This window comes from Chrysochloris asiatica, unplaced genomic scaffold (genome assembly GCF_000296735.1).
Source record: "Chrysochloris asiatica unplaced genomic scaffold, ChrAsi1.0 scaffold00318, whole genome shotgun sequence".
In the NCBI taxonomy this organism is placed as follows: domain Eukaryota; kingdom Metazoa; phylum Chordata; class Mammalia; order Afrosoricida; family Chrysochloridae; genus Chrysochloris; species Chrysochloris asiatica.
In genome coordinates, this window is record NW_006408836.1 from 2,673,149 (window position 1) to 2,686,338 (window position 13,190).

General features: G+C 38.6%; 1 protein-coding gene across 1 annotated transcript in view; it reads right to left on the reverse strand.

Annotated features, from left to right (window-relative positions):
• The window catches only part of LOC102819479 (A disintegrin and metalloproteinase with thrombospondin motifs 6-like), a 530,326-nt gene that overhangs the window by 23,524 nt on the left and 493,612 nt on the right, over positions 1-13,190 (reverse strand). Inside the window, exon 21 of the mRNA XM_006875298.1 lies at positions 10,843-11,047. Within this exon, the coding sequence (XP_006875360.1) occupies positions 10,843-11,047 (205 nt within the window). The remainder of the gene's footprint in view (positions 1-10,842; positions 11,048-13,190) is intronic.

The following is a 13,190-nucleotide window of genomic DNA, read 5'->3' on the forward strand; positions in this document are numbered from 1 at the left end:
TGATGCCACCTGGCCGATCCATCTCATTGGAGGTCTTCCTCTTTTTCTCTGACCCTCCATCTTACCCAGCATGACATTCTTCTCCAGTGACTGTTCCCTCCTGACAATATGTCCAAAGTATGAGAGACGAAGCTTAGCCATCCTGGCCTCCAAGTAGAATACATAAATTCTTGCGTCACTAATCACCATCTGTCTGTTTTCCCATTGTTTTATACATATCTTCTTGTCCCTCACAGGTTGTAAATTTCTTAAGATTATGGTCCATTTCTGTTTCACCTTTGTACCCCCTCTAAGCATACAACAGATGGCTTTGAGTAGGCACTCAATACATACATGCTGTTGTTGAGCTGGGAAGATGATGGTTTTGATTCACCACCAGGTGGGAATATCCTCCACATTGTTTTTCCAGGAGGTGTGCTAGATTTGAGACAGGGATATCCAAATGAACAATGTTGTTGTCAATTCTGACTCACAGAAACCCTGTATATGGTTTCTGAGGAGCAACTGGTGGGTTTGAATCACTGGCCTTGAGGTTCAAACTGACCTTGTGTTCTAGTGCATTACCCTGCAGTGCCACAGGGCCAATTCTTGAGCCTGGCAGATGTTGTAGAGAACAAGAAAACTACTAACATTTCTTCAGGGGAAGATCAAGGATCTCATGCAAACTCTCCAATTCAATATATGTACTAATAATACAGTTCTTTTAACTTAGAAAAAGATTTATTAAGTTGCATTTCAAAGGAAGATAATGTACAATCATTCCTAGTGAGGTTCCAGAAGAGGCTTTTGTTGGGGATCCATAAAACAAGAAGGAGACTCCTGATCCTTATAATTCCTTTTCATAGACAAATAAACTATCATTATTTCTTGCTGCTTTCTTACTCTACCATATAATCAATTACTATGACCTATTAATTCAGCTTCTAGATCTCTGTCATATCTCTTAATATTGTCTTCACCCCCATTTCCATTAACCTTATTTTAGACAAACATCATTTCCCACATTAAGCAATAACTTTTGAACACATCTCGCATTTCTAGCTCTTGCCTCACTCCAATACAATCTCTGAACTTCAGTCAGAGGGATATTTCTAAAATGTAAATCCTATTATATCTCATCCAGATTTTCTAAAAAATCTTTCAACAGATCTTCAAGAAAAACAAAACAAAACCAAATATGCTTATTAGATCCTAATATAAGGGTCTGCTTGTCTTTCTGATTCTCCTCTCTACATCCCAGCCATACTGAACAATTCGCAGTTTTTCTTAGTGCTAGTTCATTGCCATGCATAAAGCTACTGCTACTGCTGCTGGAACGTCACCACTGCCATGGCTAGTACTGCCACTACTTTTACTTCTTGTTGTTGATGTTAAGTGCCGTCAAGTCGGTTACAACTCATAGCGACCTTATACAAGCTTTCCAAGGAGCAGCTGGGGGATTTGAATTGCTGAGCTTGTAGTTTGCAGTTCAGTGTAAACACCACACCAGAAGTACTCTCCTTTTATTAGTTACCAATTAATGAACACTATGTTTAATAAACAAGGATTTTACTAAGTGCTATAATTTATTTAGTCTTACCAAAATAAAAATTCTGAGGCATGGCAATTATTACTGTTTTGAACTAAGAAAACAAACAGCATTAAGAGGTTGATAGTCACAAAGCTATTAAATGGCAGAGTTATGCTATAGAAAACTCTTGCTCATTGTTTCCTGCATGTTAAGTACTAATTTATGTACTTTTCAAATATTATCTCACTTAATTCTTTTAACAATCCTATCACTTTGTATTTGAAGAAACTAAGACAGGCAGTAATTTCTATACACTGATTCCAAGTCTCTCCGGCTCTGATAGCGTAGTGGTTATGAATCGGGCTGCTAACCTCAGGAGCTGCAGTACAAAACTACCAGCTGTTCCCTGGAAGAAAGATAAGGCTTTCTGCTCCCATAAAGATTTATAGCCTCAGAAACCCTGTACAGGGTCACTATGAGTTGAAACCGACTCCACGGCACATAACAACAACAACAACATTCATATAATCAGAATATCACAATTATTTAAAATCTAACAAGACCATCTGTTTTTTGTTTTCAACTCAGTGGGATATAGAGATGAAAGATAAATTTTTGCTTTAGCTTAATGCTCTATGATTAAGAAGCAAAAACATATTTTTTGGAGAAAAATAGTATTTGGAACCCTACCAGGGAAAATAATTTGGCTCTCACTTGTAAAGAATAGAAATGTTAAAGATTGAGGCCACACTGAGTTCTCGCTGGATTGTTGTTGTTGTTAACTGTGGCCCAGTTGTTTCCAACTCTGCATAGGGTTTCTGAGGAGCGACCTATATAGCGTTTCTGAGGAGCAGCTGGTGGGTTTAAACTGCTAACTTGCATTTAGCAGTCAAGTGCTTTAGTCATAGAACCAGAGTAAAATTTAGGCATTAACAAGGTGATGCTACATTTACCAAACAAACACAACAGTCTCTTCTTTAAGAATATTTCTATATTCTTCTTAAATTTGTTGTTGTTAAGTGCCTTCATGTTGGTTCTGACTCACAGTGACCCTGTATAGGGTTTTCAGAGAGCAGCTGGTGAATTTGAACCACCAACCTTGCAGTTCAAACCAACCTTGCAGTCCAATGTATGATCCCTTAGCTCCACACCAGGACTCCTTCTTCTTAAATAATGCTACCTAAATACAAGGCCTAAAAGGTCACTTGGTATTATACCAGTTTGCATTTACCCAGAGTTAGTTAATAAGTATAAGAAATAGACCTTGGTCAATGCATACTCTGTGGGAGTAAGAATCACCTGGGGATTTATAAGAATCTCCTAGGGTTCTTGTTAAAATATAGATTCTGATCAGTGTTGTTAAGTGCCATTGAGTTGATTCCAACTTATAGCAGTCCCATATAGGTTTTCAAAGGAGCAGTAGGTGGCTTTGAACTACCAACCTTGTGGTTAACAGTCCAGTGCTTATTCTACAGTGTCACACCAGGACTCTGGTATACCTTGGTTGTTGTTGTTGTTGTTAGGTGCCATCAAGTCCATACTGACTCATAGTGACACTATGCACAACAGAACTAAACACTGCCCGGTCCTGGGCTAACCTCACTTGAACCCACTGATGCTGCCACTTTGCCAATCCATCTTGCTGGGTGTCTTCCTCTCCTTCTCTGACCCTCCACCTTACCAAACATGATATCTTTCTCCAGTGACGGGTCCCTCCTAACATTATGTCTGAAGTATGAGAGACAAAGTTTGGCCATCCTGGCCTCCAAGGAGCACTCTGGCTGCACTTCTTTTAACACAGATCTGTTGGTTCTTTTGGCAGCCCATGGTACTTTCAATATTCTCCTCCAACACCATAACTCAAATGCATCAATTCTTCTGCAGTCTTCCTTATTCACTGCCCAGCCTCACATGCATATAAGGTTATTGAAAATACCATGGCTTGGGTCAGGCACACCTTAGTCCTCAAACTGACATCTTTGCTCTTCATCACTCCAAAAAGGTCTTGTGCAGCAGATTTGCCTAATGCAATATGTTGTTTGATTTCTTGACTGCTCTTTCCATAAGTGTTGATGGTTGATCCAAGAAGAATGAAGTCCTTGACAACTTCAATTGTTTCTCCATTGATAAGAATGTTGTTTATTGGTCCGGTGTTGAGGATTTTTGTTTTCTTTACATTGAGATGCAATCCATACCAAAGGCTGTGTTCCTTGTAGAAAGGCAAATTCTCAGCAGGGGGCCAAATCAGAACCAGCTCAGTCTGCACTGCAATTCTGATATATCAAACATATAGGCTAGGACTGCTGGGCTTAGCCACAGTATGCAGTGATGCTTGTAAGAGCTAGTTGCCAAGGTAAGACCAAAACAAAAAAAAATCATTTAATGTCCAATATAACATAGATGATCCCAGGAATGTGGAATAGATAATAAGAAATGAGAAAGCTATGGCTTCATTATTTTCACAAAAGACATGGTGAGGAGTGATTTTTTACAAAAGTAATTTGTGGGGGGTCCCCCCAAAAAAGTACCTTATAGGTTTCACTGAGAGGGGAATAGTTCCTGGATTTGCAACAATGAAAATTTTATATTAGAGTTGCTGGCAAAGAAAAGGAAAAGGTCAAAGGGTAAATTCCTCGTTCCGCAACATATTTTTTACCAGTTGAACCTCACCCTTGTAATTAGCAAAGCTCAGACAGTTGATAGTTGGGCGTGCGGAGAGAGCAAAGGGTAGGATCCAAAAGAGGAGGGACACCTTCATAGGCAGGTCAAAAGAAAATTGTGTTGAAGATTTACAAAAGGATAACTGAAAGAGATTACAATCAATTGCTCTTTAGAGGGGCTTCCTCTTTTTTAGTGGGTATTCCATTCCTCTCAGGAACAGGCTCCTTATTCTTTGTAGTCACTTAGATTTTTATTTTATGTTATGATATTTTATTTATTTATTTATTTATTTATTTATTTATTTATTTATTTATTTATTTTTACCCTAGATAAGACGTGGTGTGCCTGTTACAGTAAGGAAAAGGAAGCATGTGAGTTCCACTGCCTTTTGAACAAAGGATGAAGATGGTGGCAAAGATAATGTTCAACTAGAGTCTTTGAGACAATAAACACATTTCTTCACCAGGCTAACCCCAGAACAGTTCATTTTCCTGGTTGTCTATGGAGAGCCAACAACTGCTGCCAACATGTGCATCCCACCCACTCAGCACTGCTCCTTTCCCCTAAGTTTCAGCTTGGTTATCTTAAAGAAGAGAGTACAAATGCTGTCAAAACTCCCTTGAATTAGACATATTCATCAAGCAACCTCCAGGAGTGTCTATGAACCTCTTTAGAGCCATTTGAGTGAATCACTTCAGCAATTGGATAGATAAGAATCAAAGTTCTAAGAACCGGGTAAGGACAAAGGTACATGAGCTCCAATGATGTGGAAATACAACCCACAGAGGCTAAATTCAGAAAAACAGAACAAAACACCATAAAATGGTTACTGGAATTGAAAAGTGTCAGTAATGTACATAGCTATTTCTCAGGCTGCTTATGTTTGGTAGTTTTATGCTAAAAATAAAATGATACAGAAGACTGTGAGCCAGCATGAAATGAGTCTGTGTACCATGGACTGTTAGAAGAACAGATAAATCTGTATTGGAAGAAGTACAACCAGAGTGCTCCTTAGAAGCCAGGATGGCTAGAATTTGTCTCTCATATTTCGGACATATTATCAGGAGGGACCAGCCCCTGGAGAAGGGTGTCATGCTTGGTAAAGTGGAGGGACAGTGAAAAAGAGGAAGACCCCCAACGAGATGGATTGGCAGGATGGCAACAGCATTGGGCTCCACCATAGTAACGATTGTGAGGATGGCACAGGACTGGGTAGTATTTCATTTTGTTGTGCATAAGGTCACTATGCATCAGAACTGACCACGACAACAATATGGGGATGTTTTAGTATTTTAGTGGTTGACAGAAATTTCCTCTACTTTCTGTTTTAGAATCTAACAAGCTTCTTCACTTTTTGTGGAAACATAAGTGGTATGATGTTCTGTTTTCATCAATTTTATCTCTTTTTCTTTAAAACTTAAGCAAATTATCCTACCATACTTTGATCACATAAACTTCCTATTTCATTATTTATTTTAGTAATATCTCCCGAGCTTCCCTATTCTCTTCCCTACTTCATATTTATACGCCCTCAACATTCATTTCAACTTCTCTCAAATAAAAAGCTTTCTGATTCTATTCCAGTCTATTCCAACCTCAGATCGGAATCACTCATAGCACTCTGAGGGCTAAGGTACACTTGACTGAAGCCATAGTATTTTCACTCACCTCAGATGCACGTGAGAGCTGGACAATGAATACTAAAGGCAAGAGAAGAATGAATGTATTTGAATTAAGGTACTGACAAAGAATGTCGAAAGTACCATGAACTGCCAGAAGAACAAGCCAATCTGTCTTGGAAGAGCAGCCACAATTCTCCTTAAAAGCAAGGGTTCAAATACAGTAATTGTGAGTATGGCATAGGACTGGGCAGTGTTTCCTACTGTTGTACAAAAGGGCCACTATGAGTTGTAACTAAATCAAAGGCACCTAACAACAATATATGTTTATATATCACAATCCACTGTTTCATTAAAATATGATCTTATATTATTCTCTAGTTCTGTAGAGTTGCTTTATTTGTTTATAATATTCTTGAGATTGCCTAGCCCTGTGGTTTTGTTGTTGTTGTTGTTGTTAGGTGCCATTGAGCCAGTATCGATTCAATAATAACAATGATGTACTAATGCATGTCACAAAGTAACACCTGTCTAGTATTATGACCCATTGTGTGCACCTCAAATTTTAATAAATATGCTTTGGGGGTTGGTTTGAAATTATGCTTATGTTGGGTATTGGTAACCTGGGGGCTGCTTATAATTATTAAAATTTGTACAACTCTATAGAACATCTATTCTTTAACACTAGACCTTATCTTTCAAAAGAATCAAAGATTTAATCCACCCATCCATGTTAAAAAAAAACAGAAGAGTCCATACTGTTTCTCTTAACAATTGCATGAACAATACCAAGAATATCTGTTCATTTGATTGAAAAATAAAATTAAAGCTAGATACACCAAAAAACCCATGCCATTGAGCCGATCCCTCCTCATAGTAACCCTATGCAGGGATCTTTATGTTGTTGTGGATGCTGTTAAGTGTCATAGAGTTGGTTCCCACTTAAAGTAACACTGTGCTGCTTTGTGATACGCATTAAAGCATTATTGTTAATAATACTGTATTATTATGTCAAAGGGGTGCACAGTGGCTCTGTGAACAGCAAGGTCAGCAGTTCAAGCCCACAAGTCACTCCTCAGGAGAAAGATGAGGCTTTCTGCTCCAACAAAGATTTAAAAAGCCTCAGAAACTCTACACATGGTCGTTATGAGTTGGTACTAACTTAATAGCACTTTTAACAACATTATGTTAAAGATGTCTTACTGCATCTGACAGTTTTTCTTTAATGTTTCCAATGAGCACCTGATGGGTTTAACCCAACAATTTTGTGGTTAGCAGTACAGTGCTTAGTCTACCATGCCACACCAGAACTACTGGGTTCTTTATGGGGGACTGTAAATCTTTATGAGAGCAGACGTCGTTCTAACTTGTCTTTCTCCTACAGAGCAGCTAGTGAATTTGAACCGCCAATTTTGTAGTTAGAAAAATTATAATAGATGTAATTAGCATCTAACCCATTTGTTGTTAAGTGCCACCGAGTCAGTTCCAACCCATAGTGACCCTATATAGGGTTTCGAAGAGCAGCTGGTGAGCCTGAACCATTGACCTTGCAGTTCAAACAGCTTTGCAGTCTGGTGCATTAAACCACAGTGCCACATCCAACCCGTAGGACTCCTTAAAAGTTACAAGGACAGAATGTAGTTACTAAAGGTGAAGTGTAGCCAGAAAACCTGGGAGAAACATTTCCAATTTCTGCTAAAGATTCCACAGATAATTACAACTGGTCAGACGCTCCACTTCCAAGTCCCATCTGAAACTATTCATCTTTTAGCCATGTGCTTTCATCAAAATAAGGCCACTCAGAAAGTAAGTTTTAGAGGGAAAATAGTTATATATACATAATATTTAAATTGTTTTTCTTAGCAAATAAGGTTTATAGGAAATTGTCAAAGCAAGTACTATAATATTTCCATTTGTTTTTGCTGCTGTTGTTTGGTGCCATTGAGTCAGTACAGACTCATAGCAACCCTATGCACAACAAAACGAAACACTGTCTGGTCCTGAGCCAACCTCACAATTGTTGCCATGCTTGAGCCCAATGATGCTGCTACTTTCCCAATCCATCACACTGGGGGGTCTTCTTCTTATCTGACCTTCCATCTTACCAAACATGATATCCTTCTCTCCCGACTGGTCCCTCCTGACAATATGTCCGAAGTATGAGAGATGAAGTTTGGCCATCCTGGCCACCAAGGATCACTTTGGCTGCACTTCTTCCAACACCAGATCAGTTGGTTCTTTTGGCAGCCCATGACACTTTCAATATTCTCCTCCAACACCATAACTCAAAGGCATCAATTCTTCTATGGTCTGTCCAGCTTTCACATGCATATGAGGTTATTGAAAATATCATGGCTTGGGTCAGGCGCACCTTAGTCCTCACGCTGCCACCTTTGGTCTTCAACACTATAAAAAGGTCTTGTGCAGCAGATTGCTTAATGCAATACATTGTTTGATTTCTTGACTGCTGCTTCCATGAGTGCTGATAGTTGATCCAAGATGAATCTTTTCTCCATTGGTAAGAATGTTGTTTATTGCTCCAGTGGTGAAGATTTTTGTTTTCTTTACATTGAGATGCAATCCATACCGAAGGCTGTGCTCTTTGATCTTCATCAGTAAATGTTTTAAGTCCTCTTCACTTTCAGCAAGCAAGGTTGTATCATCTGCATATCGCAAGTTGTTAATGAGTCTTCCTCCAATCCTGATGCCATGTTTTTCTTCATAGAAAGCAGTTTCTCTTATTATTTGCTCAGCATACAGGTTGAATAAGTATGGTGAAAGAATACAACCTTGTCACACACCTTTCTTGGTCAGATGTTGTTGTTATGTGCTGTGGAGTAGGTTCTGACTCATAGCCACCCTGTCGCACAACCTTGTTGCACATCTTTCTTAATTTTAAACCATTCTGTGTTCCATGTTCTGTTCGAACAACTGCCTTTTGGAACACATGTTGTTGTTATGTGCAGTGGAGTTGGTTCTGACTCGAAGCCACCCTGTACAGGGTTTCCAAGGCTGTAAATCTTTATGGGAGCAGAAAGCCTTATCGTTTTCCTACAGAACAGCTGTTAGTTTCAAACTGCTGATTGTGAGATTAGCAGCCTGATTTGTAAGCACTATGCTACCAGAGCTTGTAGGACATGTTAATATAGAATCTGGAATACAGCCTGTTATGTTAATTTGAAAGAATTATCTCTAACTATATTGTTGTTGTTAAGTGCCATTATGTCGATTCCGACCCATAGCAACCCTGTATAGGGCTTCCAAGGAGCAGGTGGTGAGCTTGAATCACTGATCTTGTAGTTCAAATGAGTTTGAAGTCTGATACATTAGCCCACAGTGCCACACCAGGACTCCCTAGCCATGTTGCCAGGTGCTTACTCCTTTTAACATTAACTAGCATTATAGGAGAAGTCACGGAGTCCTGGTATAGTGCTATGGTTAATGCACTGGACTGCAATGTTAGTTTGAACTGCAAGGTCAGTGGTTGAAGTTCACCAGCCACTCCTTGGAAACCTTATACAGGGTTACGATGGTTCGGAACCAACTTGATAGTATTTAACAACAACACCACCACAGGACAAGTCAGATATCCTTTGAGAATTGTGGATAATAGTATAGTGTGTACATGTGTATGTTTCATATGTACTTGGGAATCAAGAATTAATACTACCTCTTACCTTATTTTTCATAAAATCATCTTTCTAAGTACTTCTGGATTATATTGGGTTCTTTTGTGACACGTGTAATGCCAGGAAAGCATTATTTTAGTCAGTTCTTTTTCACTGACCGTGGATAAGACACTTGTAGGCAAATCCTGTAGAGCTCCATGTTTCTTCCCCATACACAACAGAATTAAAATATCTATGTGTATATGCATATGTGTGGATAGTTGTGTGAAAGTCCATATAGTCAGTTCTAGTATTAGTGTGCCTCTGATCCAAATGTTCTTCTTATTATAACCTAGTGCAGCATTGAAGGCCATATTTACTATTTTAAAGATTAATTTATTCTATAAACATTTGCGAACATATTGTGTGTATTGCAGGAGTTACAGAACAGAATAAAGTTCACACTTTCGTGGAGATTACATTCTATTGGGCAAGTCAGGATGGAAGACAGATAGCTATCAAATAATAATAAATTGATAAAGACTCATATTCAAGAGCTAAGCAATTAGTCTATAACATTGTTGTTTGTATTAAGTGCTGGCGAGTCATTTCCAACTCACAGCAACACTATAGGTTTTCCAAGGAGCAAGTGATGGATTTGAACAGCCGACCTTTCCATTTGCAGTCCAGCATTTATCCTATGGAGTCCTGATGTGGCACTGTGGATTAATGGGCTGGACTGCAAGGTCAGTCTGAACAGCAAGGCTGGTGGTTCAAGCTCACCATCACTCCTCAGAAACCCTATAAAAGGTCGCTAATGGTCAGAATCAACTAGATAACACTTAACAACAACAACAATATTTATCCTATCGTGCCATAGCAGGACCCCAGTCTGTAACATTACCTGGGGGGAGGGGGGAAGACATAACTTATGCCTTCCAACTGAGCTCCTGTTGTTGTTACGTGACATAAAGTCAGTTCTGACTCATAGAGTCCTTATATAGGATTTCCAGGGAGGCTGGTGTGTTTGAGCCACTGATCATGCCGTTAACAGTCCAGAGTGCCTAGGAAAGGGCAATCTAGGTCTTCAATAAGTTCAGGATCTTCTTTTCTTGACTATTTTTTTGAATTTCAGTTTTTAATCACGTATCACTAATTCTGAGTCTGTGATGCACTCAAGGAGAAGAAAAATCACTTAAATGAGTAATCATCATAATGTTCTTTCAAATTCACCTGAGACTTATTTTTAATAAGACAGATGACCAGTTCCTCTTTGATTCCCCTGCCCAAGACACCCTTACTTCCTGACAAGTAGCAATAAAAACAGAACATGGCTAAATTCATTGTTGAGTTCTAAGATGCTCACATGCTCAGATGTCCTTAATACTAATTGGTTTGGTACTGATAGTTAAGACATCTCACATACAGCCTCAGGTTTCCTTACTTCTGACCAGTCCAAAGCCACCCACTGAGGTGGACAAGACTGGTTGTTGCAGGACTCTTTTTCAATAGGCCGGTGTGTTAAGCAACCACTGTAGTCCAGTGTCTCTTCCTCTGAAGGTCCAATCTTCCTGATACAGAGCACTGCTCTTGTACGCATTCCACCATCACAAGTCTTGCTGCAATCCAACCAGTCCCCAATAAACCACCTGCAGTAGGAAGTGGAAGAAACACAGAAAAACATTTCCTCAGTGCAGCTAGAGATTTTCAGATGAATGAAAGCATTTTCATCAATGGACTACATCTTTTCCCCAGAAGAGCTGACATTAAATATTGATTTCTGTGGCAAGTGATAAATGGAGGAACTAAGAAGACAATTCACTGTCACTTCCCTTATAAACTTTAATGTATGAGCTTTTGAACAGGCAGAACCAAGATCAAACAGTTGATGAAATATGCACTATTATATCTATTTTACTTGTCTCCTTTGTTTAAAATTAATTTATAAAAACATAATAACAAAATCAATCTAAAAAATTATCATGATACAATTTGATGAACTTGACCTACACCTATGGTTGCAGTAGCTCAAAAGAGGAACAAATCCTTACAGCAAGGATCATTCCCACCCCCTCCATACACAGAGTAGACAGGGATGGGCAACTTGGACATTGGCTACCCAAACAAAAAAAAAAAGGGGGGGGGGCTACAAAGGCAAGAAGTGACTGGCTTACAAGCTTTCAAGAGGGAACTTAGATCCAGAGGGCAGGCTTGTAGTGTATACCCTTTGGTTGGTTGATGATGCATGGAGGGGATTGCAACTATGGCAATGAAATGATATATGATAGGATGAATGTAAAACTAATGTTCTCCCATGTAAACTATCACATAACTCATAACAAACCATTAAAATATTATAATAAGAATGGAGTTACATAATGTACATAAAATCCCTAGGTGTGCTAGCAAATGCTTGACAACTGGTTTTTCATGGTAGAGACCCTGATTTGTAGCATTTGCCAATTTTAGTGGTGTAAATACCAGCAGGTGTATTTTGGTGTAACAAATTTCAGTAGGGCCATGCATGATAGACACGTCTCAGTGAAGCATCCAGATTAAGAACAAACTAGAAAGAAGCAATAGGCAATCCACTTCATAGGAATTAGCCACTGAAAACCTTATGAATAGCAGCAGAACATTGTTTGATATAGTGCCAGAAAATAAGCATCTCAGGTTGGAAGACACTCAAAATATGACTGGGGAAGAGTTGCCTCCTCAAAGTAGATGGTGGAGCAAAGCTTTCAGGACCTTCATTTGCTTATGGGGCACAACTCAAAATGAGATAAAACAGATGCAAACACCCATTAATAATCAGAATGTGGAATATACAAAGTATGAATCTAGGAAAATTGGAAGTCATCAAAAAATGAAATAGAATGCATAAAAATCAATATCATAGGCATTAATGAACTGAATTGAACTGGTATTGGTCAGTTTGAATTGGACAACCATGTGGTTTATGATGCAATGACAGATTGAACAGAAATGGCATTGCTTTCATCATCAAAATAATTATTTCAAGATCTATCTTGAAGCACAATGCTCTCTGTGATAAGATAATATCTAAACACCTACAAGGAAGATCAGTAATGCAACTATTACTCAAATTTATGCACCAAACATCAAAGCCAATGATGAAGAAAGTGAACAATTCTACTAACTTCTCCAGCATGATTAATCAAACATTAAATCAAGATGCATTGATAATTGCTAGTGATTGGAATGTGAAAGTTGGAAACAAAAAGGAAAGATCCATAGTTGGAAAATATGGCCTTGGTGATAGAAATGACCCTGGAGACTGCATTATAGAATTTTGCAAGGCCAACAACTTTTTCAACAACATAAATTGGATTATAGATATGAATTAGCCAGATGGAATACACAAGAATCAAATTAATTTCATCTGTGGGAAGAGATGACAAAGAAGCTCAAAATCATCAGCCACAACAAACACCCTTGTTATGCAAGTCCACGTTGTTATGCAAGTCATATGCAAGTCCACATTGAAGTTGAAGAAAATGAAAACAAGTCCATGAAAGCCAAAGTATGACCTTTAGGATACTCCACCTCAATTTAAAGACCAACTCAAAAACAAATTTGACACCCTGAACACTAATGACTAGAGACCAGAAGAGTTGTGGGATGACATCAAGAACATCATACATGAAGAAAGCAAACGGTTGGTCATTAAAAAGATAGGAAAGAAAGAAAAGACCACAGTGAATGTCAGAAAAGACTTTAAGACTTGCTTTTTAATGTAAAGTTTAAGACTTGCTTTTTAATGTAAAGTAG